General features: G+C 41.7%; 1 protein-coding gene across 1 annotated transcript in view; it reads left to right on the forward strand.

The window, feature by feature from the left end:
• The window catches only part of LOC124777948 (succinate--CoA ligase [ADP-forming] subunit beta, mitochondrial), an 87,382-nt gene that overhangs the window by 15,080 nt on the left and 45,620 nt on the right, over window positions 1–26,682 (forward strand). The window contains exon 6 of the mRNA XM_047253498.1: window positions 26,176–26,319. Coding sequence (XP_047109454.1) covers window positions 26,176–26,319 — 144 coding nt within the window. The remainder of the gene's footprint in view (window positions 1–26,175; window positions 26,320–26,682) is intronic.

Below are 26,682 nucleotides of genomic sequence, written 5' to 3' on the forward strand. Positions count from 1 at the left end.
CCGTGTAGTGATTTGTGAAGATGGAAAAAATAGAGATTTCGTAAAGAAAGGTATGAAAGCAAAGGACATATATGCAGATTTCCAGAATACACTGTGGGACTCTACTGCTTTAGATTCAACTGTTGCCAAGTGGACAAATTAATTTAAATTTGGTCGGAAGAGCTTAATGATCCGCACTGTGGTCGGCCAAGATGTAGTGCTACTCCAGAAATCATTGCAAAAGTGCACAAAATGATCATGGAGGATTGCCGATTGAAAGTGCGTGAAATTGTTCGCACTTGTCAGATGTCATCTGGAAGGGTATACCACATTTTAACTGAAGCATTAGAAATGAAAAAAAATTATCTGCGAGATGGGTGCTGCAACTCGACACTGGATCAAAACTGCACGAGAATGGACATATTGGAACACTGTTTGTGGCCCATTTTAGGAGAAAAGAACAAGATTTTTTTGTGCTGGTTGGTGCCCACAGATCAAACTTCAATGCACTTCTATACCCCAGAGACAAAACAGTCAAAGCAGTGGAAACATGCTGATTCTCTGCCACCAAGGAAAGCAAAGACAATTCCTTTGGTGGGAAATGTCATGGCACCAGTGATTAGCGTTCTGGGATGCAAAGTGGATTCTGTTTGTAGATTATCTCCCCACTGGGCAAGCAATTGCTGGAGAATACTATGCTAACCTCCTGGACAAATTGCAACAAAAGATATGCGGAAAAAGACAAGGTTTAGCAAGGAAGAGTGTCATCTTTCATCAAGACAGTGCACATACGCACACGTGTTGTTGCCATGGCAAAATTACACTAACTAAGGTATGAATTGTTGCCACACCTGCCTTACTCATCTGATATGGCTCCGTCAGACTTCCATCCCTTCAAAACTGAAAATTTTTCTTTGTGGACGAAGAGTCACTTCAAACGAAGAATTTATAGTCGTAGTTTACAACTATTTTGCAGGCCTGGAGGAAACTCATTTTCGAGATGGGATCAAGGCACTGGAACATCGTTGGACCAAGAGCATTACTCTGCAAGGAGACTACATTAAAAAATAAAAAGTTTCGCTGTTAGTACTTTTTTCTATTCTGCACTGAGAACTTTTCGAACCTCCATCGTACACTCAATGTGGTTGATATGTCACTACATACCCTCAAACATCTCCATCCCATATCACCTGGAGCACCACCCTCCTAATGCATGCATTGGCCCACCTCATGTGACTACAGTGGCTGCAGGCCCAGTAACTGGACCATCTGAATATCAGTGTTGTTTAGGTCCCTGAAACATCAGTGTAAAGTGTCTATCTTACAAAGCTGATATCCTGCAAAAAAATAATTGGAGGAATTTTGCCAAGAAACCACCATCATTGGTTCTTATGGTTCTTAACAAGTAAATTGTAATGTCAATTTCTTTCTGATTGAACTGTTTTGCAACACTGTTGCTACTACATTTGTTAAGAACAAAAGCATTTTGAAATTTAACATAAAATTAATTGCACATGAATTAATTTGACATGCTTTTGTTTGCACAAGCTTCATTAAGTATTACAAATTCTCAAAAGAAAACAAAATTAAATAAAATTTATGCTGTTTTTTATTGCTCACTTCCTAGTGGACTGTGTGTGTACTTCAGTTATTGACAAATTCACCTGTTCTGTTTTGAGAAGAATTTAAAGATTTAGTAAAGAAAAATGCTAAAATCTTTAAACATTAGCATAGTGCTGATGAGATGAACTTAGGTTTATAACGTTAACCACAAAAATATTAGCGCTGTGACATGACAGTATCACAGCCACTAGAAATATAAATGAGGGATTGACTATAATGACTTGGGCTAGTGGTAAGGAACCCATTCCTTGCTCCTTAGTCAATTTACAGGTTCCTTTTAGCACACATCTAGTACATGGAATTACGCATAGTGTCTAAACACATTAACCCCCCCACCCTGCTACTTTGTTGCATGGAACTAAAGGTAAGTCTGTATCCATGCATGAAAAGTACATCTGATGTTACATCAATGCTGCCGATAAAACGCGAAGCGTTCATTCACACACATGCCTTCTGGTCTTCGAAACATGTACAGCTTGTCACTTCACAGCTCATGCAGTGCACAGGCAAAGTGATTTCACTGAGAAAGAACGTAAAATGTAGCAGTTTTATGCAGAGAACATACATTTTAATTGGCAATATGAACTGAAGCTGTGTGTGTTTTTACACCAGAAATAAGGATGACCACAACAGAATAAATGTGATAAGTGGGAAGCTAAATATGCTGTGTGGTGAGAGTTTAGGCTGCATACAATAGTGGAGGAAATCTAAACAGTGTTTGCTGTACTGTTGAGTAACATATGTCACTGAGACCTTGAAAAGAACTGATGCTGGCAATGACTGTCTGTGTGTGTGTGTGTGTGTGTGTGTGTGTGTGTGTGTGTGTGTGTGTGTGTGTGTGTGTGTAATCTTAAGAGTAGTTGGTAACTTTTTGAAAAAAGTAACTGCTTTTCTCTTTGGTGTTTTGCTTAATTAATTTCTACTGCACATGGCCTCACACACATTAATAATCAACGATTATGATTGTTCACCCTAACTTAATTTGGAAACTAGTGTTCAACTCTGAGGCATTATATTCAAAGGAATATCAAGCTAATTCTCTCCTCACATCAGCTCATTCGTTTTTTTTTCCCCACCCACAATGATAATCTTGTTCTGCGCGCGCGTGCGCATTCATACACACAAAGGCGCGCGCGCGCGCGCACACCCCTGCGCGCAGTGGACATTACTTATTTCTTTTTAGCATTTCACATCATCATAGTTTGCTGCCTATGTGTGCAGTGTGATGTGTGCTTTCTGATACCTAGCCACACCTGATCTCTCAGATGATATATAAAACATTATACAGCTTAATTTTGAGACTTCTGTTGCAGTGTACAGTTTCCTAACAAATAAAGACTAAAGTAATGCTAACCTGTCCCAAAAATAAAATATAGTGAGCTATTGTCACTACTTGCATGTTGAAAATTATGATTACTGTGACGCAGTGACATACATATAATTTCTCACCCCAAAACATAGTATGGAATACAAACAAGCTAATATCTGGTCTGGTTGTGCTCCTGACTCACCATTACATAATCACACAAAACCTAAAAATCGTATAAAATTATCCTTTTCGAAATATTGTACCTAAAGACATCGAACAGCAAAGTGAACAAATCTTGTAAAACACTTTAAATGAGTAAGAGTTCTTTTGGAGGTCTGATCCATAATGCCGATTTACTCGCAATGCAGCACTATCACAGCAAATGAAAGGTAGCTGTAAGACAAAATGAACAGAATCTTATTGACTTTTACATTCAAGGTGACTCAATCACATTGCAGTCATATGCTGTCATACTTCATTGGTCATAAATAATTGGAACAAGGCCATCTACGTAACTGTAACGGAAAAAAAGATAATTCTGCTGTAAAAGTTCCCACATGCAATACAATGTGTAATTGTTCTTTATGAAATTTTGAGCCAATAATTATGTAAATGAATTTTTCAAATTGTTGATCGCCAAACCGATGGCTCAGGACTCTAGCTTGTAATTCAAGACAGAGAAAGACTTAAGTTTGGGATAAAATATTTCACATGAATGTAAACACCTCTAAAATTCATTTGAAACACTATGTTCTCAATTATAGTCTGTATGAAGTTACTGAGTGGTCAGTCTACAAAAACTGAGCAGTGCTTAATGGAAGTGTAGCATTTTTCCAGCATGTTACCATAGCTGTTGACTCGCAGAAAGTCCTCCAACTTTGTCATTGAGCAATTTCATACTTCCTTAATCGTGATGCATTCCCGTAAGTAATGGTATGGGGCTATTCTCCACAAGTGTAATCTTCTTGATTTTGTCCATTTACAAATGTTCAGCACTCCGTCTGTCCGCTTGCCTTCCTTGCTAACCACATTCCTACTGCCTTGTGACCATAATGCAACAAAGTTATTTCCAAGTGCTGTAATGCCCTATTGGCCATTCACAAAATAAATATTTACAAAAATTTCCGATATAAAAGCTTTCATTGTTATACACTGAAGAACAAAGAAACTGATACACCTGTCTAATACTGTGTAGGGCCCCCGTGAGTATGTAGAAGTGTTGCAACACGAAGTGGTATGGACTCGACTAATGTTTGAAGTAGGGCTGGAGGGAACTGACACCATGAATCCTGCAGTGCTGTCCATAAATCTCTAAGAATATGAAGGAGTGGAGATCTCTTCTGAACAGCACATTGCAGATATGCTCAATCATGTTCATATCTAGGGAGTTTGGTGGCCAGTAGAAGTGTTCAAACTCAGAATAATATTCCTGGAGCCACTCTGTAGCAGTTCTGGATGTGGTGGGTGTCACATTGTCCTGCTGGAATTGCCCAGGTCTGTCGGAATGTGCAATGGATGCAGGTGATCAGACAGGATACTTACGTACGTGTCACGTGGCAGTCATAGCTAGACTTATCCGGAGTCCCATATCACTCCAACTGCACATTCCCCCACACCATTACAGAGCCTCCAACAGTTTGAACAGTCCCTTGCTGACATGGGTCCATGGATTCATGAAGTTGGCTCCATACCTGTGCATGTCCATCCATTTGATACAATTTGAAGTGAGGTTTGTCCAACCAGGCAACATGTTTCCAATCATCAACAGTCCAATGTCTGTGTTGACAAGGTTAGGCAAGACATACAGTTTTGTGTCATGCAGTCATCAAGGGTACATGAGTGGGCCTTCGGCTCTGAAAGGCAATACTGGTGATAGTTCATTGAATGGTTCACATGCTGTCACTTGTTGATGGCCCAGCTTTCAAATCTGCAGCAATTTGCAGAAGGGTTGGACTTTTGTCATCTTGAATGAATTTCTTCAGTCATTGTCAGTCCTTTTCTTGCAGGATTTTTTCTAGCCACAGCGATGTCTGAGATTCGATGTTTTACTGTGTTTCTGACATTCACAGTACGCTCATGAAATGGTCGTACGAGAAAATCCCCACTTCATCCTTGCCTCAGAGATGCTGTGTACCATTTCTTGTGCATTGACTTTAACTCCACATTCATACTCCCATCAATCTTGATAACCTGCCATTACAGCAGCAGTAACCAATCTAACAACCAGACACTTGTTGTCTTATATAGACGTTGCTGACCACAGCGCTGTATTCTGACTGTTTACATATCTCTGTATTTGAATACACATGCCTATTCCAGTTTCTTTGGTGCTTCAGTGTATTTCTGACACAAATGACTCTGCGAGTATAAACATTAAACGAAATCTGAATTTGTTACTTAAACTTATGTATTTCAAATGTTTATGTATATGGCCAACAGTTGACACCACAGAGTTCTCAACTTGTATATATGCACTGCCAATAAAGCAACTATAGTTTATAAAAAAATAAAATATCTATGTGTATAGTCTTAGTATTACAGACTTTACCCTTTTGTTTTAGTTAGACTATGTTGAGTGCTTTAAAGAACTTGTAAATGGGCACTTATTGTCATTGGTAAATATTTCCAACAAATGCCATGGAAAAAATTGCCCTGGGAATCCTAACTGGCTTTTACAAAAATCATTGAAAATATCTCTTGATTGGTTTCATGATTAATTTGTACTAAAAGTCAAAGAAAATACCTCACATATATACTGATTCAGTTAAGCTCTGTTGTTGGACAACACTGCATCTCATCCCATGGAAGTTTGGTTAAAAAGGAAGAAAAGTTGAGATAATTCTCCCACCTATCATTAGCTTAATTAAGTCCATTAACAAAAGATGTTTTGAACACTTGATATGAAGCTGTCTGCATCTATTTCTTCAGTAAATGTTCCTAAAAAGCAGTGACACCTGACCTTTGCAAGAACATATAAATGCTGAAAGCATCAAGCTTGTTATATATTGAGCAACTGAGTTTTCAAAAACAGTTAAAGCAACCACCCTAAAATCTTTGTGGGATTTTGATGACCTCTGGAGGAATGGAACTCTAAACTTGACAGTCACCAATAACTCTTTCGAATTTAGCAAACAGTGTGTCTGAACTTAGATGATTTGTAATGTTTGTTTGCATTAAATCGTAACACTGTAATGAGTTGAGATTTATCAAAAACATTCTGTTAGTGAAGAGTTGGGTGTGTGAATTTCAATGTCATGGAGAAGGCTCAGTGCTTTGAGAACATAAAAAGACAGCAGGGTGAGAGAGACAGACCACCATACATTTAGAGACCATGTCCAATAATTATGTAACTTTTGTTTCAGAATTTGCTACTTGACTCCCTTAGGTAAAGACATGCTCAAAACGAAAGGTTGTTTTTAACAGCTCAACACTTTATTGAGCTTGGTTCCATTGGAGGTGGTATGTTCTTGCCAATCCACAGGTCTTAGATGAATTATTCCATCCAGTCATTTACAAAGGGATCTATAGTTTTGTGTGTATTTGGAACCATGTTGCAACTAGACATGTACCACACATAGAAATCATTATGGGAGGAAAAATAAATGATAGCACAGTAAATATCTCCTAGGACTAAAGGGAGATTGAAATCTCAACCCTTGCATTTTTTGTGTGCCTCTTTACATCCGAATAATTCTGAGACATGACAGACCTATAAACGGTAGCTCTCTGTGATTTTTATATTTTGTATCCTTGACCTTTGTTAAAGTCTTGGTAAAAGGTGTAAAACTTCGCTTCTGCCGTTTACCGATAGGTGGCAACAACGGTAAGTAGCGGTCGAAAGAAACAGATTACAGACGTCAGGCAGTTAGCTTGGACCTCGGTCAATATAACCTCATTCAAGCGTTAGTCGATTTTTGTCTGCATCATAAAGTTGTTCTTGATTGAAAATGTCAGTTTACGAGCCTAATTCTTGTCATTTGTGGAGGTGTTATTGTTTTGTTTCAGTATGAAGAAACCAGTGGCTGAGTCTCATCGAATGCTTTCAAGTAGGCATGTTAAGGGCACTAATAGTGAAAGAACGTGTTGCGAGTGGTTTAAACACTTCAAGAACGGTGATTTTAATATCGTAGACCAGCATTGTGGTGGAATAGAGAATGTTTCTCATTGCAGAATTGGAGACATTGCTGAGTAAAGACTCGCATCGAACTCAAGAGGAATTGGCACGATTAGTGTGTGTGTGACAGCAAGCCATTTCAAAATGTCTTAAGGCTATGGGCATGATTCAGAAAGAAGGAACTTGGGGTCCCATGTGAGCTGAAACCAAGAGTCATTGAACGGTGTTTGTGTGTGTATATGAACAGTTGCTTCAGAGGCAAAAATTGAAGGGATTTCTGCATCGCATTGTGACTGGGAACGAAAAATGGGTTCATTATAATCCTAAACGCAAAAGATCATGGGGATATCCTGGCCATGCTTCCACGTCGACAGCCAAACCCAATATTCACAGCTCCAAGATCATACTCTGCAGTTGGTGGGACCAGCTCGGCGTCATGTAGTATGAGGTGTTAAAACCAAGTGAAACAATCACATCACAGGTGCTCATTATCGAACGCAATTAATGCATTTCAGCAGAGCATTAAAAGACAAGTGGCCGCAATACAGTGAGAGGCACGATAAAGTGATTTTGCAGCACAACGCTTGGCCCCATGTTGCAAAAGAGCAAAAAATGTATTTGGAAACATTAAAATGGGAAATCCTACACCACCCACCGTATTCTCCAGACATTGCTCCCTCTATCACCTGTTTAGAGCACTGGCGCATGGCCTGGCTGATCTTCAGTTCAGATCTCATGAAGAAGTCACAAATTTGATCGATTTGTGGATCGCTTCAAAAGATGAACAATTTTTTTGGCGTGGGATTCGTACACTGCCCGAAAGAGGGAGAAAGTAGTGGCCAGCAATGGAAAATACTTTGAATGATACATGTGTAACAATTTTGTTTCATTAAATCCTCAAATGTTGGGGGAAAACGGTGGAAGCAAAGTTGTACTCCTTGTACTTAGCTACACTTTATCATCCATTCTTTGTTCCTTAATATTTCTTTAATCCCTTCTCCTTTACAGTACCTGCCTTCAAAACACACACCAGCCACACGCAATTTGAGCACCTACTGTTGTAATGGCCCTCCACATTAAATCGAGCTGTGCCACAACTCCCTGCTCATGAGGGAACACCTCATTTTCAAACATTGAATTTCAGTGTGGTTTTCAATGCATTCTCCTTAAACAATAAATGTTGCCCAACTTGTTTGGTAGAACATTGTGTGAATTTAGCTTTTATTTATAATCTCATTGTACAATCTGGCATTTTTTACAGTCATGTTTATCAATTTGCAGTCAAATTTATTTATTTAGCAGTTTTCACAACTGCTTCCTGCACTTTTTACAAACTTTATGAACTTCCTCCATAGCTCTGTAAATAATACCTACCGCTTATTTCTGTTAAAACACTGACTGAATTTTCACAATCTTATTTTCCACCTTTTTTAAAGATGTTTTTTGCCCTTGCAAAATTCCAGTCACACATTCTCTTTCTAACAGCTTGCCTGGTACATGGTACCCACATAATGGCCTTGCCATTAAAGTTGGCATCTCTGTCACTTATGTTATGGGAGAACCTTCATCTTTTCCAGTTCCATCAGTCCCTCGCACTAACCCTCGCCAATCTCATCCTTCATAATCATACTACCATACTTGACAGCCTCTACTCCTTTCACAAAGCCATTTTGTGACTCCAGTTTCCTGATTGCCATCACTGTAACAGAAACCCTTGCCCTTCAGCATTTGGAACACCATTCCCAGCTACTCCTGTCTTGTGCCCACATTAGGCTAACTTCAGCCAAGAAAAAGGCTACCACTCTGATCCAGTCTCCTCCCTCCCCCGCAACCCTCATAGATCCCTGACCATGCCTTGCTGACTACTCTGCCTTCCACATGCCCAAAAACTTCCTCCACCATCCTTGAAACACACTTCTCCTGAAGACCCATCCTATAACACTGTTATCAATCTTTCTGCCTAAGTACGACTCCTGCAGAAGTCTCAGTACTTTCTGAAGGCCTCACCTTTAACCTCAAACATAATTTCAATCTTTTTGGACTTTTAAAGGAACTTCTTTCCTTTACTCATTCGTGGCTATGGAAACTTTTCTTTGCCACTCACTCCACGGGCAACAGCCAGCCTAAACCCCATATAGAACCTCGTTCACAGCAGTTCCAGCTTCCCTCTAACCGTGATCCTCCTCCCCTTCCACAGGGTCATGCCCTGGTAATCTTCTAGGAATTTCTCACTTCTAACATGCCTTCACCTCCCGTTTATATGTCCGTCTCTGGTGAGTACATCATCACTTCTATGGAACTTACTGCTATCAATAACCTGAAAAACAATCCAGATTTTCTCATTCTTCCTGCAGGCAAGGGCTCTGCCACAGTGGTTATGAATTGTAGTGAATCTGTGGCTGAGGGTCTCCATCAACCCTGCAACACCGGAATGTGCAAACCTTACGACCATGAGCCCATCCCGGCAGTCCAGCATGACCTCTGGCAGCTTTTCAAGGCTTTAGGTCCATCCAAAAACCTGATCTTTGACTCGATCTCACTCCTCATACCAGCAATCCCCCCACACACACTTTTACTTCTTCCCCAACCTCCACAAACCCAACCCCACAGATCTCCCTACTAGTTGTCCTACTGTGGCTGGGCGCAATGCTCCCACAGGACAAATATCTGCTTTATTGACCAACACATCCAGACTATTGTCGGTAACCTTCTATTCTAATTTCAAGATGCTGCTCAATGATTTCAGCACCTCTCCACAGTTTCTATCCTGTTACCACCAGACTTCGTATAGGCCATTGTGGATGTGACATCCTTCTGCAACAGTGTTCCCCATGCCCATACCCTTTTAGCTGAGGACCAGTACCTATCCCAACATCATCCTGATACCAAACCTGTTTCCTAATCCCCTTAGCCAGCCACATTCTGATCCACAATTATTTCACTTTTGAAGGGCAAATCTACAGACAGATCTGTGGTACTGCCGAGAATACTCACATGGCACCATTCTATGTCAACTTATTTATGGGCAATTTGGAGAAATCCTTCCTATTTGGTCCACAGCAAAAAATCTGTAGTCACATTCAGATTAATTGATGACATGTTTATGATCTGGACTCACAGCAAGGACAACCTTTGCTCTTCCCTCCATAACCTAAACAACTGTTCCCAAGTCAGCTTCACCTTGTCCTCCTCAACTCATCAAGCTACATTCCTGGATGTCATTGTCCACCTCCATAGATAGCTCCATAAATATGTCTATCCTTGTCAAGTGCACCCACCACCAACAGTACTTTGCTATGTTGACAGCTGTCACCCACCCCATGTCACCAAAGCAGACTGGGGGCTCTTCTCTTCCAGGGCGACCTTCCAGGATCAAACCTTCGCAAGCTGCGATAGTCAGGTCGCACATCTCACGGAAGTCATTCTCACTGCTGCTGAATGTTCCATCCCTCACACTACTTCTCCACGTCGCGTACCGGTCCCCTGGTGGACCGCAGCATGTAGAGACGCTTTACATGCTCGTCGATGTGCTTTACGCACCTTTAAACGCCACCCTACGGTGGCGAATTGTATCAATTATAAACGATTACGTGCGCAGTGTCGTCGTGTTATTAACGAAAGCAAGAAAGCCAGCTGGGCTGCTTTCACAAGCACCTTAAACAGTTTTACTCCTTCTTCTGTTGTCTGGGGTAGCCTGCGCCAGCTATCTGGCACTAAGGTCCACTCACCAGTTTCTGGCTTGACGGTCGCGAATGACATCCTTGTGGCCCCTGAGGATGTCTCCAATGCTTTCGGCCGCTTTTTCGCAGAGGTTTCGAGCTCCGCTCATTATCACCCTGCCTTCCTCCCCCGAAAACAGGCAGAGGAGGCTAGGCCACCTAACTTCCACTCCTCGAATCGTGAAAGTTATAATGCCCCATTAACCATGCGGGAACTCGAAAAGGCACTTGCCCGGTCACGGTCCTCCACTCCAGGGCCTGATTCTATTCATATGCTGAAGAACCTTTCTCCTGCAGGTAAAGGTTTTCTTCTTCGTACTTATAATTGCATCTGGATTGAGGGTCATGTTCCCACATGCTGGCGCGAGTCTATTGTTGTCCCGATTCCTAAGCCGGAGAGGGACAAGCACTTGCCTTCCAGTTATCGACCCATCTCGCTTACCAGCTGTGTCTGTAAGGTGATGGAGCAAATGGTTAACTCTCGTTTGGTTTGGCTGCTCGAATCTCGACGCCTACTTACCAATGTACAATGTGGATTTCGTAGGCACCCCTTGTCGACATTCATTGTGAATAACTTCTTGCGAAAGCGCCCGACTGCGGCTGTGTTCTTTGATTTGGAGAAGGCTTATTACACCTGTTGGAGGGCGGGCATTCTCCGCACTATGCATACATGGGGCCTTCGCGGTCGCCTCCCTCTTTTTATTCATGCCTTTTTAATGGATCGACAGTTCAGGGTACGTGTGGGTTCTGTCCTGTCCGATGCCTTTCGCCAGGAGAATGGGGTGCCACAGGGCTCAGTTTTGAGCGTTGCTCTCTTCGCCATAGCGAACAAACCCAGAATGGATTGCCTCCCAGCTGATGTATCAGGCTCCCTTTTCGTGGACGATTTTACCATCTATTGCAGTGCGCAGTGTACATGTTTCCTGGAGCCCTGTCTTCAGCATTGTCTTGACCGTCTTTACTCCTGGAGTGTCGCCAGTGGCTTCCGTTTTTCTGCCGAGAAGACGGTCTGTATTAACTTCTGGCGCTACAAAGAGTTTCTTTCACTGCCCTTACGACTCAGTCCCGTTGCTCTCCCATTCGTCGAGACAACAAAATTTTTAGGTCTTACATTTGACAGGAAACTTAGCTGCTCTCCACATGTCATATTTGGCTGCCCGTTGTACCTGTTCTCTAAATGTCCTCCGTGTTCTCAGTGGTATGTCGTGGGGAGCGGATCAAACCATCCTACTTCGCCTATATCGGTCGATTGTCCGCTCCAAGCTGGATTATGGGAGCTTCGTATACTCCTCTGTACGGCCGTCCATCTTACGCCGCCTCAACTCCATAAAACATCGGGGTTTACGTCTTGCGATCAGAGCGTTCTATACTACTCCCGTCGAGAGTCTTCATGCTGAAGCCGGTGAATTGCCACTAACCTACCGGCACGATATACTGCTTTGTCAGTATGCCTGTCAGCTATTGTCAATGCCCGACCACCCGTCTTATGGTTCCTTTTTTGATGACTCTCTCGACCGTCAATACGGGTTGTATGTCTCTGCCCTGCTACCCCCTGGAGTTCGCTTTCGTCGCCTCCTTCAGCACCTTGATTTTTCACTCCCTGCAACCTTTCGAGTGGGTGAGAGCCAAACGCCACCTTGGCTCCAGGCTCAGGTTCGCGTTCACCTTGACCTCAGCTCGCTCCCAAAGGAGGTTACCCCTGGTTCGGTTACGGTTCCCGTTTTGTCGAACTTCGTTCGGAGTTCATTAATATGATCTTCATTTATACAGATGGCTCTAAGACCAATGACGGTGTTGGGTGTTCTTTTACTGTCGGGGCACACAGTTTCAAATACCGGCTCTATGGCCATTGTTCGGTCTTCACAGCTGAGCTATTTGCCCTCTATCAGGCTGTTCTTTACATCTGCTGCCACCGACATTCTGCTTATGTCATCTGCTCCGATTCCCTGAGTGCCATCCAGAGCCTCAGTGATCTGTATTCGGTTCACCCTTTCGTGCACCGGATCCAACGCTCTCTTCAGCATCTGGTGGACGACGGTTCTCCGATTACCTTTATGTGAGTTCCTGGCCATGTCGGTATCCCTGGGTACGAAGCTGCAGATGCTGCGGCCAAGGCTGCGGTCCTCCAGCCTCGGACAGCTTCTTGTTGTGTCCCTTCATCAGATTGTAGCAGAGTCATTTGTCAGCGCATTTTATCGCTGTGGCATGCCGATTGGGCTGCACTTACGGACAACAAGCTTTGAGCCTTGAAACCTCTTCCCGCGGCTTGGACGTCCTCCTCATGCCCTTCTCGGCGGGAGGAGGTCGTTTTGGCCCGGTTACGAATTGGACACTGCCGGTGCAGCCATCGCCATCTGCTGACGGCTGCGCTGGCGCCGTTCTGCCCATGTGGGCAATTGCTGACGGTATGCCACATTTTAACGTCCTGTCCAAATTTTAATACACTGCGCACTGATCTTGGCCTGCCATATACTCTGGATGCCATTTTAGCGGATGACCCAGGAGCAGCTGCTCGCGTTCTTCGTTTTATTAACTTGACAAACCTGTCTAAGGACATTTGATTATGCTGTTTTTTAATCCTATGCCCGTCTATGTCTTTTATAGTATTGTCCCTTTTAGTTGCTGTTTAACCTTGTGCCTCGTGGTGCATTCCTAATTTAGTCTGGGCGCTAATGACCATTGTAGTTGTGTGCCCTAAAACCACAAAAGAAAAAAACCACCCCATGTCAGAAAGTCTCTTCCCTACAGCCTCACCATTCGTGGATGCAGTATCTGTTGTGGAAAGTGGGAGTTGTCGAAAAATAATGATAATTTTACCAGTGAATTTACTGATAGATATGTCCTATCCAAGTCCCACATAGACAAGTCTCTTGTGCCATCTGCTCCTCTGACACTAGTAAAGCTGTTAAACAGTCACCAACCAGCACTCCTCTGATCACCCAGGATCACCGTGCTCTTGAAAAGCTCAACCATATCCACCAACAGGGCTTCAATTACCTCTTGTCATGTCCTGAGATCAGTGACAACCTACTGACTTTCCACATAGTAGTGTTCTGCTGCCCACTCAACCTACAGAAGATCCTACTCCATCCTTATTTCAATCCTACACCCAATCCTCCATTCCATGGGTCGTTCCTTGTGGTTGGCCCAGTTGTAAAACTGTCCCACCCACCTACCCGCCCACCCATCCACCACCTCCTACTGCGTGTCCTACCGTATAAAAGGCAGGGCCATGTGTGAAAGCAGCCATGTTATGTCAGCTATGCTGCAATTACTTTGCAGCATTCTGTGTGGACGTGACAAGTAAGCTAACTGTCCACTTGTCAAATGGCCACCACCAAACTGTGGCTGACCGCAAACTTGACCATCAAGTTGCTAAACCACCACACTACACCACGCCACGCCACGCCACAACACAATCGACTGAAATAGCTGCTACACTATGCAAGCCATAACCTCCAGTCACCTGTTCCCACTGCCTCGCCTTGTCTTCTCCCTTCTCTCTTCTGTCCATACCATTCCTTCTCAGTTTAGATCATACTGTCTTCTCCCAACACTCTTCCTCCCCCACCCCTCCCCATGCAGACATTCTCCTATCGCTCATCCTCTTCCACCTTCTCAGCCCCTTGCCCTTCTCTCCCCCTTCCCTTTCTCGCTCTTCATCTTCACCTTTCTTTCCTTTTGCCCCCCTCCCATGTTTCGTCCCTCAGTTCCCCCCTCCCCTTTTCCCATCATTCTTCTGAGCCGGTTGATACAGTCTGCCATGACTTCCTCTCCTGTGCCAACATCTTCATTTGAGTCTCGGAGTAGCACATGCACCTAGTTTCCTTGATTCTTTGTTGAGTATATACCTGTCTTTCCCTGCAGTTTCTGCACTCGGTGGCTCCTAGTACGCATTATCCCAGCTCGAGTGCCGGGTGGCATGCAGCTGTGCCCACGGGCACAAATGGACAAAGGTGTTCTAACAGCTAAGTTTTGGGAATTCAAATGTCAGGGCTAAAGTCTTACGATCGTACCACCCAGGCCAAGTGTCTCTGGGCAGGGGTAGCCAAGTGGTTTACACACGTGTAGAATGCGTGCAGTAAGTCAGACTGGTGCATTGCCTATACTAGTTGCATCTGCACCAAGCAACCTGAGGGGTGCCCTTCCCTGATGGTGCAGTAGTGGAACAGCATGTCCTAGTAAAAATCAGTCATTATATTATTGCGCGTGGCTGTTATAAAAAAAAAAGCAATGACATCAACAGTAAACAAGTCTGACTAAGGAAAACACATCACACTGTCAGTGCTTTCATATCGGTTATGCATATACTGTTGTTGTTGTGGTCTTCAGTCCTGAGACTGGCTTGATGCAGCTCTCCATGCTACTCTATCCTGTGCAAGCTTCATCATCTCCCAGTACTTACTGCAACCTAAATCCTTCTGAATCTGCTTAGTGTATTCATCTCTTGGTCTCCCTCTACGATTTTTACCCTCCACGCTGCCCTCCAATGCTAAATTTGTGATCCCTTGATGCCTCAGAACATGTCCTACTAACCGGTCCCTTCTTTTTGTCAAGTTGTGCCACAAACTCCTCTTCTCCCCAATTCTATTCAGTACTTCATCATTAGTTATGTGACATAACCAATCTAATCTTCAGCATTCTTCTGTAGCACCACATTTCGAAAGCTTCTATTCTCTTCTTGTCCAAACTAGTTATCGTCCATGTTTCACTTCCATACATGGCTACACTCCATACAAATACTTTCAAAAACGACTTCCTGACACTTCAATCTATACTCGATGTTAACAAATTTCTCTTCTTCAGAAACGCTTTCCTTGCCATTGCCAGTCTACATTTTATATCTTCTCTACTTCGACCCTCATCAATTATTTTGCTCCCTAAATAGCAAAACTCCTTTACTACTTTAAGTGTCTCATTTCCTAATCTAATTCCTCAGCATCACCTGACTTCGACTACATTCCATTATCCTCGTTTTGCTTTTGTTGATGTTCATCTTATATCCTCCTTTCAAGACACTGTCCATTCCGTTCAACTGCTCTTCCAAGTCCTTTGCTGTCTCTGACAGAATTACAATGTCATCGGCAAACCTCAAAGTTTTTATTTCTTCTCCATGGATTTTAATACCTACTCCAAATTTTTCTTTTGTTTCCTTTACTGCTTGCTCAATATACAGATTGAATAACATTGGGGAGAGGCTACAACCCTGTGTCACTCCCTTCCCAACCACTGCTTCCCTTTCATGCCCCTTGACTCTTATAACTGCCATCTGGTTTCTGTACAAATTGTAAATAGCTTTTCGCTCCCTGTATTTTACCCCTGCCACCTTCAGAATTTGAAAGAGAGTATTCCAGTCAACATTGTCAAAAGCTTTCTCCAAGTCCACAAATGCTAGAAGCGTAGGTTTGCCTTTCCTTAATCTAGCTTCTAAGATAAGTAGTAGGGTCAGTATTGCCTCATGTGTTCCAACATTTCTATGGAATCCAAACTGATCTTCCCCGAGGTCGGCTTCTACCAGTTTTTCCATTCGTCTCTAAAGAATTCGCGTTAGTAGTTTGCAGCTGTGACTTATTAAACTGATAGTTCGGTAATTTTCACAACTGCCAAACACCTGCTTTCTTTGGTATTGGAATTATTATATTCTTCTTGACATCTGAGGGTATTTCGCCTGTCTCATACATCTTGCTCACCAGATAGTAGAGTTTTGTCAGGACTGGCTCTCCCAAGGCCATCAGTAGTTCCAATGGAATGTTGTCTACTCCCGGGGCCTTCTTTCAACTTAGGTCTTTCAGTGCTCTGTCAAATTCTTCACGCAGTATCGTATCTCCCATTTCATCTTCATCTACATCCTCTTCCATTTCCATAATATTGTCCTCAAGTACATCGCCCTGTATAGAACCTCTATATACTCCCTCCACCTTTCAGCTTTCCCTTCTTTGCTTAGAACTGGGTTTCCATCAAAGCTCGTGATATTCATGCAAGTGGTTTTCCTGTAGGCAGTACCTATCTTACCCCTAGTGAGATAAGCCTCTACATCCTTACATTTGTCCTCTAGCCATTCCTGCTTAGCCATTTTGCACTTCCTGTCAATCTCATTTTTTAGTCGTTTGTATTCGTTTTTGCCTGCTTCATTTACTGCATTTTTGTATTTTCTCCTTTCATCAATTAAATTCAATATTTCTTCTGTTACCAAAGGATTTCTACCAGCCCTTGTCTTTTTACCTATTTGATCCTCTGCTGCCTTCACTGCTTCAACCCTCAGAGCTACCCATTCTTCTTCTACTGCATTTCTTTCCCCCATTCCTGTCAATTGTTCCCTTAGGCTCTCCCTGAAACTCTGTACAACCTCTGATTTAGTCCGTTTATCCAGGTTCCATCTCCTTAAATTCCCACCTTTTTGCAATTTCTTCAGTTTTAATCTACAGTTCATAACCAATAGATTGTGGTCAGAGTCCACATCTGCCCCTGGAAATGTCGTACAATTTAAAACCTGGTTCCTAAATCTCTGTCTCACCATTATATAATCTATCTGATACCTTCTAATATCTCCAGGATTCTTCCATGTATGCAACCTTCTTTCATGATTCTTGAACCAAGTGTTAGCTATGATTAAGTTATGTTCTGTGAAAAATTCTACCAGGCAGCTTCTTCTTTCATTTCTTACCCCAAATCCATATTCACCTACTATGTTTCCTTCCCTCCCTTTTCCTACTCTCGAATTCCAGTCACTTATGACTATTAAATTTTTATCTCCCTTCACTACCTGAATAATTTCTTTTATCTCAGCATACATTTCATCAATTTCTTCATCATCTGCAGAGCTAGTTGGCATATAAACTTGTACTACTGTAGTAGGCGTGGGCTTCGTATCTATCTTGGCCACAATAATGCGTTCACTATGCTGTTTGTAGTAGCTTACCCGCACTCCTATTTTTTTATTCATTATTAAACCTACTCCTTCATTACCCCTATTTGATTTTGTATTTATAACCCTGTATTCTCCTGACCAAAAGTCTTGTTCCTCCTGCCACCGAACTTCACTAATTCCCACTATATCTAACTTTAACCTATCCATTTCTCTTTTTAAATTTTCTAACCTACCTGCCCGATTAAAGGATCTGACATTCTACACTCCGATCCATAGAATGCCAGTTTTCTTTCTCCTGCATATACTATCAACTTCAATTATGCGCTGACTCACATTATTCTAACCACAAGTGCCCTCACTCCTAGGTGGAATGATATTGTGGTCAACTTATACCTTGCAGATTACTTCCTGTCATCTTATTCTTCCTTCTAGTTGGGGTTTTCCATTTATTCCTTTCCTCACAGATTCCGTGTGGGACTACCTCATTTCTTATTGGTTCACTTAATTTTCATCCTTCCTTCAGTAACACCACATCTCAGTAATTTGATTCTCTTCTTTTCTGGTTTCCCCATACTCCATTATTTATTTTCAAACAATACTGTGCTCCAAATGTATGTTCTTAGAGAAAATTTTTCCCCTAATCAAGGCCTTTGTTCCATAGTAGTAGATTTCTTTCAATGACGAATGCTCTCTTTGCCTTGCAGGTGTGCTCTTTATGTACTCTTTGCTCCATCTGTCATGTATTGTTTTGTTTCCAAGGTATCAAAATTCCTTTGCTTCACCTGCTTCATGGTCCCCAGTTATGATGGTGACTTTATCACTACCCTCATTTGTAATAGTCTTCATTACTTTTTCTTGGCTTGCTCTTGATCCATATTCTGTGCTCATTAAGCTGTCCACTCCATGCAACAGGTCATGTAATTATTTCTCACTTTAACTGAGGATAGCAATGTCAGCAGCAATTTGTGTTGTAGATTCATATCACTTCACTTTGAATTTTAATTCCAATCTTGAACCTTCCTTTTGTTTCCGTCATTGTTTCTTTGATGTACAGATTGAACAGTAGGGCAAAAAGACTGCATCTCTGCCTTATGCACTTTCTAAACTATTTTCACATATCCACTCTCTCCTGTGCATTTAACAATGGAACTCCTTTTTCATTTCTAATGTTGGTGCCCATGTTTGTAATTTAATTGAAGCTGTTTGGACTTTCTTCTGTATTCTGAATCTGTCCTTTAGACAGCCATTTCCTTTTCAATTTCTCGACATTTTTTGTGCACCCATTTTGCTTTAGCTTCTTTGCACTTCTTATTGATTTCATTCCCAAGTGACTTCTTTTGTTATATTCCTTTATTTTTCTTAACGTTTTTGTATTTCTTTCACTGTCAGTTAAATGAAGTATTGTTCCATAAAATTTCGGACGAACTCCTGGATGCCTGCAACTTGCTGCCACAGTATTTCAGCACAGTGTTGTGGCCATCTACATGTGAATACTGACAAAAATGCACTAAGCTAACATACTTTAAAACCCATGACCACATGCTTCTGCTGCAAGCCTGAGTGCTGTGCCTTCCATAGTGAAAGCTCACCTCATAGATACCAAAGTGATTGTCGTCATATGGCAAAATTGCAGGATGACACTGGCTTCACAAAGTACGAAATTTTTCTAAGACAGGATTCCATGCGGAATTTAATTGGACACTGTCTTCTCAGTAACGGGAGTTTGACAGTCTGATTTGCCATAATTTTTGTTTGTTGTATTTCATTAACTGGTCACTGGAAGTCCAGTATTTGGCAATAGTGGACTTACGAGCTTGGACAAAACAATTATGCTGCTGCTGTTCTGTAGTGTTCATCATATGCCTTATACAAGATTTGCCACAGTTGTATGGAATCCTGGTAACACTTGCCCTGTGCAACTTTGTCGTCATTAACTGATTCCAGTTCTGAGATTTTTAAAGGACAATGAAAGCTTACTTTAACTTTATGGCTTTGTAATATTCCCCCTATTTTTGCTGAAAATTTTGGATATAAGATAGATAGTCAGTTGTTTTGTAGGCCTCATCCTCTTCCTTATTCCGTCATTTGTCTGTCTAGTGCTCTCTGGTACTTGCTGAGACAAATATCCTTTGTTAGGAACACAGGTTGTAGGTGTTCCATTTCCATTTGCAGGTTATCGGCATCTGAGATGAAATGGGCTCACTGCATTAAGTTCTTTAGAATGTGCACAATTTGTGCCAGATGGTGGCAGCCAGTAGATTATAAATGATGGTTATATGATTGGACTGTTGAAACACAATGCTCAAGTGTTCATCACTTGTATGTTGTACAAATGTTTGTAAAAATAGCAAGCAATCACCTTTCTCCATGTCCATAGTAGTTCCAACCCTCATGATTATTAGATTTTCATCTGCCTTCATGCACTGAGTTACCTACTCAGTGCCCCCTCATAGTTTCTCTGGCTCTTGTACTTTCTATGTCATTGGCATGTGGACCTGAACTATTGTCGTTGGCTACTGTTGTTTTGCTGTTGATTCTAATGAGAATAACTCTAAAACTGAACTGTTCATAGTAGCTCATTCTGTGCCCTTCCTTCATATTCATAATGAATCCTTCACCTGTCATACCATTTTATGCTTTTGATACTATCCTATATTTGTCTCATCAGAAATCCTTTTCTTTCCTTTTCACTTCACTGACTCCTGTTATATGTGTACCAGTATCAACTATGTTAAGAAAAGGATAGATTGCTTCTCACTATAAAGATGACATGTTGAAATGCAGACAGGCACAACAATAACTGTTACACATTTAGCTTTTGGCCAGAGCTTCATGAAAAAAGAAAATGTACACACATTCACACAAAAAAGAACACCTCACACACACATGACCCCAATCTCCTCCAGCATCTTGGACCGGAGTACTGCTGTCGCGTTGAATGAAAGCAGCCCATCTGCAGGAGGGTGGGGAAGGGGCAAGAGAGAGCAGTGTGTGTGTGTGTGGGGGGGGGGGGGGGGGGAAGGGGAAGAGTGCTGTGTGGTGGAGTGTGCAGGGTTAGATGGAGACACGATGAGACTGCTAGGTGCAACATTGGGAGACGTGTCTGTATGTATTTTTACATGCGTTTTCTGTTATCCAGCTCCTCTCACAGCCACCTAACACCTCCATTTGCCCATTTCCATGCATTTCTGTTTCCCCAACACCATCCCTGACACAATGTATCCATGTTACATCTTTCTGCACCAACTCAGAAAAGTATTCCTGCCCCTGCCTAAAAACCAGTCTCACATCTTGTTTCTTAAATGCTGCTTTAAACCATGTAATCCCCCCGCACAACAGTCTATCCATAAAAATTCTTTTCCCTGTATCCCACCCCTCCTTTCATAATGACCTTCAATTTTTCATATTCTACCAGTCCCTGGCCCTCACAAACCTAGTACTGCAGAAACACAACTTCATGGCACAGGCATCCCAGAACCACGTTTGCTCCCTCAGCAAGCTATTGCTACTGTGCAATCCCTATTACATGCAGCACATCGCTGAGATTGAATCCTTGCTCTTCAGTACCTAAAGGAGCATTCCAGGCACCACCTCCGTAAGTTATCCAATCCACTCATGTCGTACTGCCCTCTTGGGGTACCACTATCCAACCCATATTCTACCAACAGGATTCCTGCTTGTCAACCCCTCATAGCACCTGAACCCTACCTAGTTAACCTTTTCAACTTCCCACATCCCCCAAAACTCCCAAACAACACTCAGCAAAATCCCAAACTGAGGCATACACAAAACACTGTTGTTAACCTTTCCACCAATACCCCCAGCCCTAGGTAAATTTCAGTCCTACCTAATGGTCTCATTTTTAGTTCTACACCCACATTTAACGATGCCAGACATGTCAAAGACCTATATTATTGTTCTTCTTCTTCTGATCCTTTCAACGGAAACACTTCTTTGCTACCAATCCCTCCAGCCAAAGTCAACCTAATCTGAATTCCCTGCCTGTTCCAGTTTGTACCACAATCCCACTATGATCCTCCCTCCCCCCCCCTTCCCCCCCCCCCTTTCCCCCCATGCCACCTAACCACCCGCTGATTACCTTCCAGGAATTATTCAGCTCCAACTTAGCTTCAGCATCCTTCCTCAGAACACCAACCTTTCAGTAGAAGAAAGAATAATCATATACAACCTTGAAACAAATCCTGACTTAATCATCCTAACTGCAGACAAGGGCTCCACCACTGTTGTTATGCATTGCTGTGACTACCTGGCGGAAGGTGTCTGCAAATTATCTGACTCCTCCATGTGTTAACTCTGCTAGAGTGATACTAGCCCAGAAGTGCCATATATACCACCAGTCCCTGCTTAAAGCCTTAGGCCCTCCCCAAAACCTATCCCCTAAATCCATTTCCCTCCTCACCTCTGACACCCCGCACATCGACCTTCTACATACTCCCCAAAATCCACAAACCCAACACTCCTGAATGCCTCATTGTAGATTATTATTGTGCTCCCACAAAGAATTATGGCCCTCATTGACCAATCCCTCAAACCAATTGCCCAAAATCTGTTTCTCCTGCATCAAAGATACCAACCACTTCCTTCACTGACTCTCCACCATCCCCAACCGTTTACCTCCTGGATCACTATTTGTCACTTTTGATGACACTTCACTCTGCACCAACATGTCTCGTGCCTATGGTCTTGCCACCGTTGAACACCGTTTCTCAACATCCTTCAGACTCCAAACCCACTATCTGATTCCTCATATGCCATACTAACTTTATTCTGACATAAAACTATTCCTCTTTTGAAGGGAAGGCATTCGAACAAATCCTTGGCACAGTCACGGAGTCCTGCATGACACCCTCCTACAACAACCTGTATGCGGGCCATCTGGAGGAAACCTACCTAGCTTCTCAAACCCCTGGTCTAGTTCAAATTCATTGATGATATCTTCACAATTTGGACTCGTGGCCAAGACACCCTATCCTCATTCCTTCTCAACTTCACCTTCTCACCCATCCGCTTCAACTGGTCCTTCTCAATGCAGCATGGCACCTTCCTGGATGTCACCTCATCTGTTATGGACCTATACACGCCTTGTGATGAAGCAGGTTTGGCCTCCACCATCCTATTTTGTCCTTTATACTGCTGATTACAATAGCTACGATATATACTAGTTTTTCCCTCTTCTTGCTGTTATTTTTCCTAAAAATTTTAATGATAGAATCAGTTATCTGACCACACATTACATGAATTTACAAACTAACATAAATTAATTTACCCTCTGAAATCTATTTATTCATATACAATTCACTATTCTGAACGTTTTGTGTTAATTACTTTTCCTGGAAATGATGTATTTCAAAAGTAGTTGTATTTCAAAGTTTTTGATCTAGAAGACAGTCATAAAAATCTCGTGACTAATAAATAGGTTCAGAAAAGTAGATTATCTCTAAACTGTAGGCCAATTTTTTCTCGTTTCAAAGACATTTTTATTTTGGCTCAGACATAATTAACTCAGGAGATATAATTAATTAAAGATTTCAACCAGCCCAAACTTTCAGCTCATATTGTGATAAAACTGCATAAATTTCCAGAATACGTTAACATACTACTGATGGGATAAATTTTCTGAACCCAGTGACACCTATAACAAATATGTAATTGCCATAATTAAGAATTGTGTAATTTTTAACCAAATTTTGATAACCAATATGGATGCCATACCTAAAAGTCCAGAATTCCCATAGTGTAAGCATAACTTGGTTCTGTATATTTTAATAGCTATTGCCCAAATTGGTAATTTGATAAATGAAGTCTGACTTTATTACTACATCTATTTAAAAATGTATAATTTGACCTAGGGAAATTTCTAATAATAATCAAATAACCAAAATCACAAAATGCGCTCAATTCTGTCATTAAGCTTCCAGTTTTTCTTGGAGTTAAGTTGTAGTCAATATGTAACTTTCCCTGCAATTTCTGTATTCTGTACAGTGTGTACTCGTGTCGTCGTTTGAACTATCCTCGGGATTATTTGAGAATATGAACAGTGATTATTACAGTCAGTGAGAGACTTAAGAAGTAACATTCATAAACATGCCACTATACCTTAATGAACTATCATCATTTCACATACCTTGTAAACAGTTTGTTGGTCTGCTATAGGAAAATTTCTTTGCATGCCAATTAATTCATTATTCACATCCTTTTGACAAAGTGTAATTTAAATTTATCCATCAAATGTGAGTACAAGGAGACCTGGGTAAACATTTTTGGTCTGTAATGAGGCCTGGTCTTTAGTAATGTGAATCAGAGTTTGTACATATATATGTGAAGTGATTTTGTGTGCACATTTGAAAAGAGAACTACTGGACTTCTCTCTCTCTCTCTCTCTCTCTCTCTCTCTCTCTCTCTCTCTCTCTCTCTCTCTCTCTCTTTCTCTTTCTCTCTCTCCCCCCCCCCCCCCCACCTTTTTTTTTTTTTTTTTTTTTTGTACAATTCTATCATGAACATTTTCAGCTAATGTATCTGTGGTGCATCTACTGAGGGAGCAACATTAATCTACAATCAGGTCCCCTTGTTATCATTACAGACTCTCTCTACATTAAACCCACCAATCACCAACAGAACCTGCATTTTGACAGCTGCCATCTCTTCAATACTAAAACATTCTTCCCATTCAGCCTGGCTACCTGGGGATGGTGTACGAGTATCTACAGTGACAAGAACTCCCTTACCCAGTATGCTGAACGCCTCACCAAGGCCTTAACGGACAGTCACTATCCCCCAGACATAGTCTGCAAACAGATGCAACAAAACCTCCTAAAGTGGTGTTCCATCGCCCACCCAACCTCAGCAACATCCTAATCTGTCCCTGTGCCCCAGGGATCATATCCTTCTGGAAGACCCAGATGCAAGACATGCCCAGTCCGTCCACCCAGCACTTCTTATTCCAGTCATCACAGGCCAGGCTCCCTGTGAAAGCAGCCTTGTCATATACCAGCTTTGCTGCAACCACTGCATAGCATTTTATATTGATACGACTACCAACCAGCTGTCAACCATGATTAATGGTGACCACAACTGTCACCGATGCAGACCGTCCTGTGGCATGAATTACAGTAGAACACAACCTGCATGATTTCAGTCACTGTTCCCCAGCCCAGGCCATCTGGATCCTCCACCACCATCTTGTCTGAACTGCAGAGATGGGAGCTATCCTTATAACACATTCTCCACTCGTGAAATTGTCTCTGCCTCAGCCTATGGCAGCCTACCATCGACCTAACAGTAACCACCCCTCTGTCGTATCACCTCCTCCATATTCACATCCCCTCACCCTCATTATGTGCCGCTCTCTGCCAATGCACCCACCTGTCTTTCACCTTCCCTTGTCCTTTCCTTTTCCACTTCCCATTCCCCTCTCCCCCCCCCCCCCCCCAAAAAGAAACAAAAACAAAAAAAAAACTATCCTGCCCCACTAGTCCCTGCACACTCTGCCAGTAAGTGCTTCCCCCCCCCCGCCCACCTGTAACCTGCTATCCCTACCCCACTCTAGATTGCTGCTTTCATTCCATGTGACAGTTGCATTCTAGTCGTAGCTGCTGGAGATGGTGGTTGTGTGTGTGAATGTGTCTGTGTTTCCTTTTCTGAAAAGGTCTTTAGCCGAAAGCTATATATATATGGAACAGTGTTTTAATTTTGCCTGTCCACAACTAAACATGTCGTCTTTAGAATGAGTAGTAATCTATCCTTTTCCTAAGATTGTAGAGTTTGCTCTTATCATGAACTAAGGAGCAGTTTCATTTCACATGCTCTGGATTTCCTTCCTTGTTGGATCTGTTGCACAAAATTGCTCTCGCAAGATGAAAATCAATTTGTAATGATAGTTAGTTCATGTTACATATAGTAAACTTTTATTTCCACAACTGTTGTGCTTATCAGACTAACTCATTTTATGCTGTGTGCAAATACTTTGCTTAGTAATGATAAATGTAAACAAGCATTCATTGAATCTTCACAATTTGTTGTAAGTGTCTTCCCCACTTAATCACCAGATTACACACTGGACTCCCTATACCATTGATTTCACTATTTTGTGGTTAATTTAGCCACATTTTATTAATCAGTAAGAACTTCATATTTTGTCACAATCCATTTACATATCTTTACTGCTGAAATTTGTGTTATTGATTTGATGTCATCATGACAGTAGTAACTAAATTATTTTTTTAAAAAAGAATTGCTTTGTCTCTGCAATAAAATAAGTCTCACTTATTTAATGAAAGTAATGTGCTTTAGCAGAAACTAAACACACTATTAATACTGTGTGTTAAAGTCAGAAAGAAGGTTAGACACTGTTGACCTTTCATGCTCTTTGATTTCTATTTTATCTTTGTTGTTCTTACTTAAAACTAATTGAAATTGTGTAATGCATCACAACCTGGAAGAAAGTGTTTCTGTGGTATTTTCAGGTATTCATGTTGCTTAATGTTATTTGCTCCACCATTGTCTACAGGACACTGATACACCTTGAAACACCTCTTTGTTTCAGTTTATTGCCTGGATGCAAAAATGAGGTTTGATGACAATGCCGATTTCAGGCAGAAAGAATTGTTCGCTCTTAGAGACTGGACACAAGAGGATGAAAAGGAAGTAGAAGCTGCAAAGCATTCCTTAAACTACATAGCACTTGATGGTAAAAACCGACTTCCCTTAAAGCTCAACCTTACAAAATTTTTGTATTCAGTGTCATAAACACGTGATTTCTGTTTGAATTCACAGATTTGATAGTTTTATTGTTTAGTGTAGTCATTCTACATTGTTACAATTTGCTCATTCATTGTAGTTTCCTGTTATCACATAAGGGTCAATCCATACCAAGTGGTCCAGCACTGGTTGCTTGACAATCTCAGAAAAATTTTATATTTGCTTGGTGAAGTCCCCAATGTTTAGTTTTCACAAAAATATTTTTTTTTTAAATTATTATTTATTACTTTGAAATGGTGGCCATATTTGTTCCAGGTCTCTTGTGTTTTTCGTATTTGCAAGCATCTTCATT

Source organism: Schistocerca piceifrons, chromosome 2, assembly GCF_021461385.2.
Source record: "Schistocerca piceifrons isolate TAMUIC-IGC-003096 chromosome 2, iqSchPice1.1, whole genome shotgun sequence".
NCBI classification, from domain to species: Eukaryota; Metazoa; Arthropoda; class Insecta; order Orthoptera; family Acrididae; genus Schistocerca; species Schistocerca piceifrons.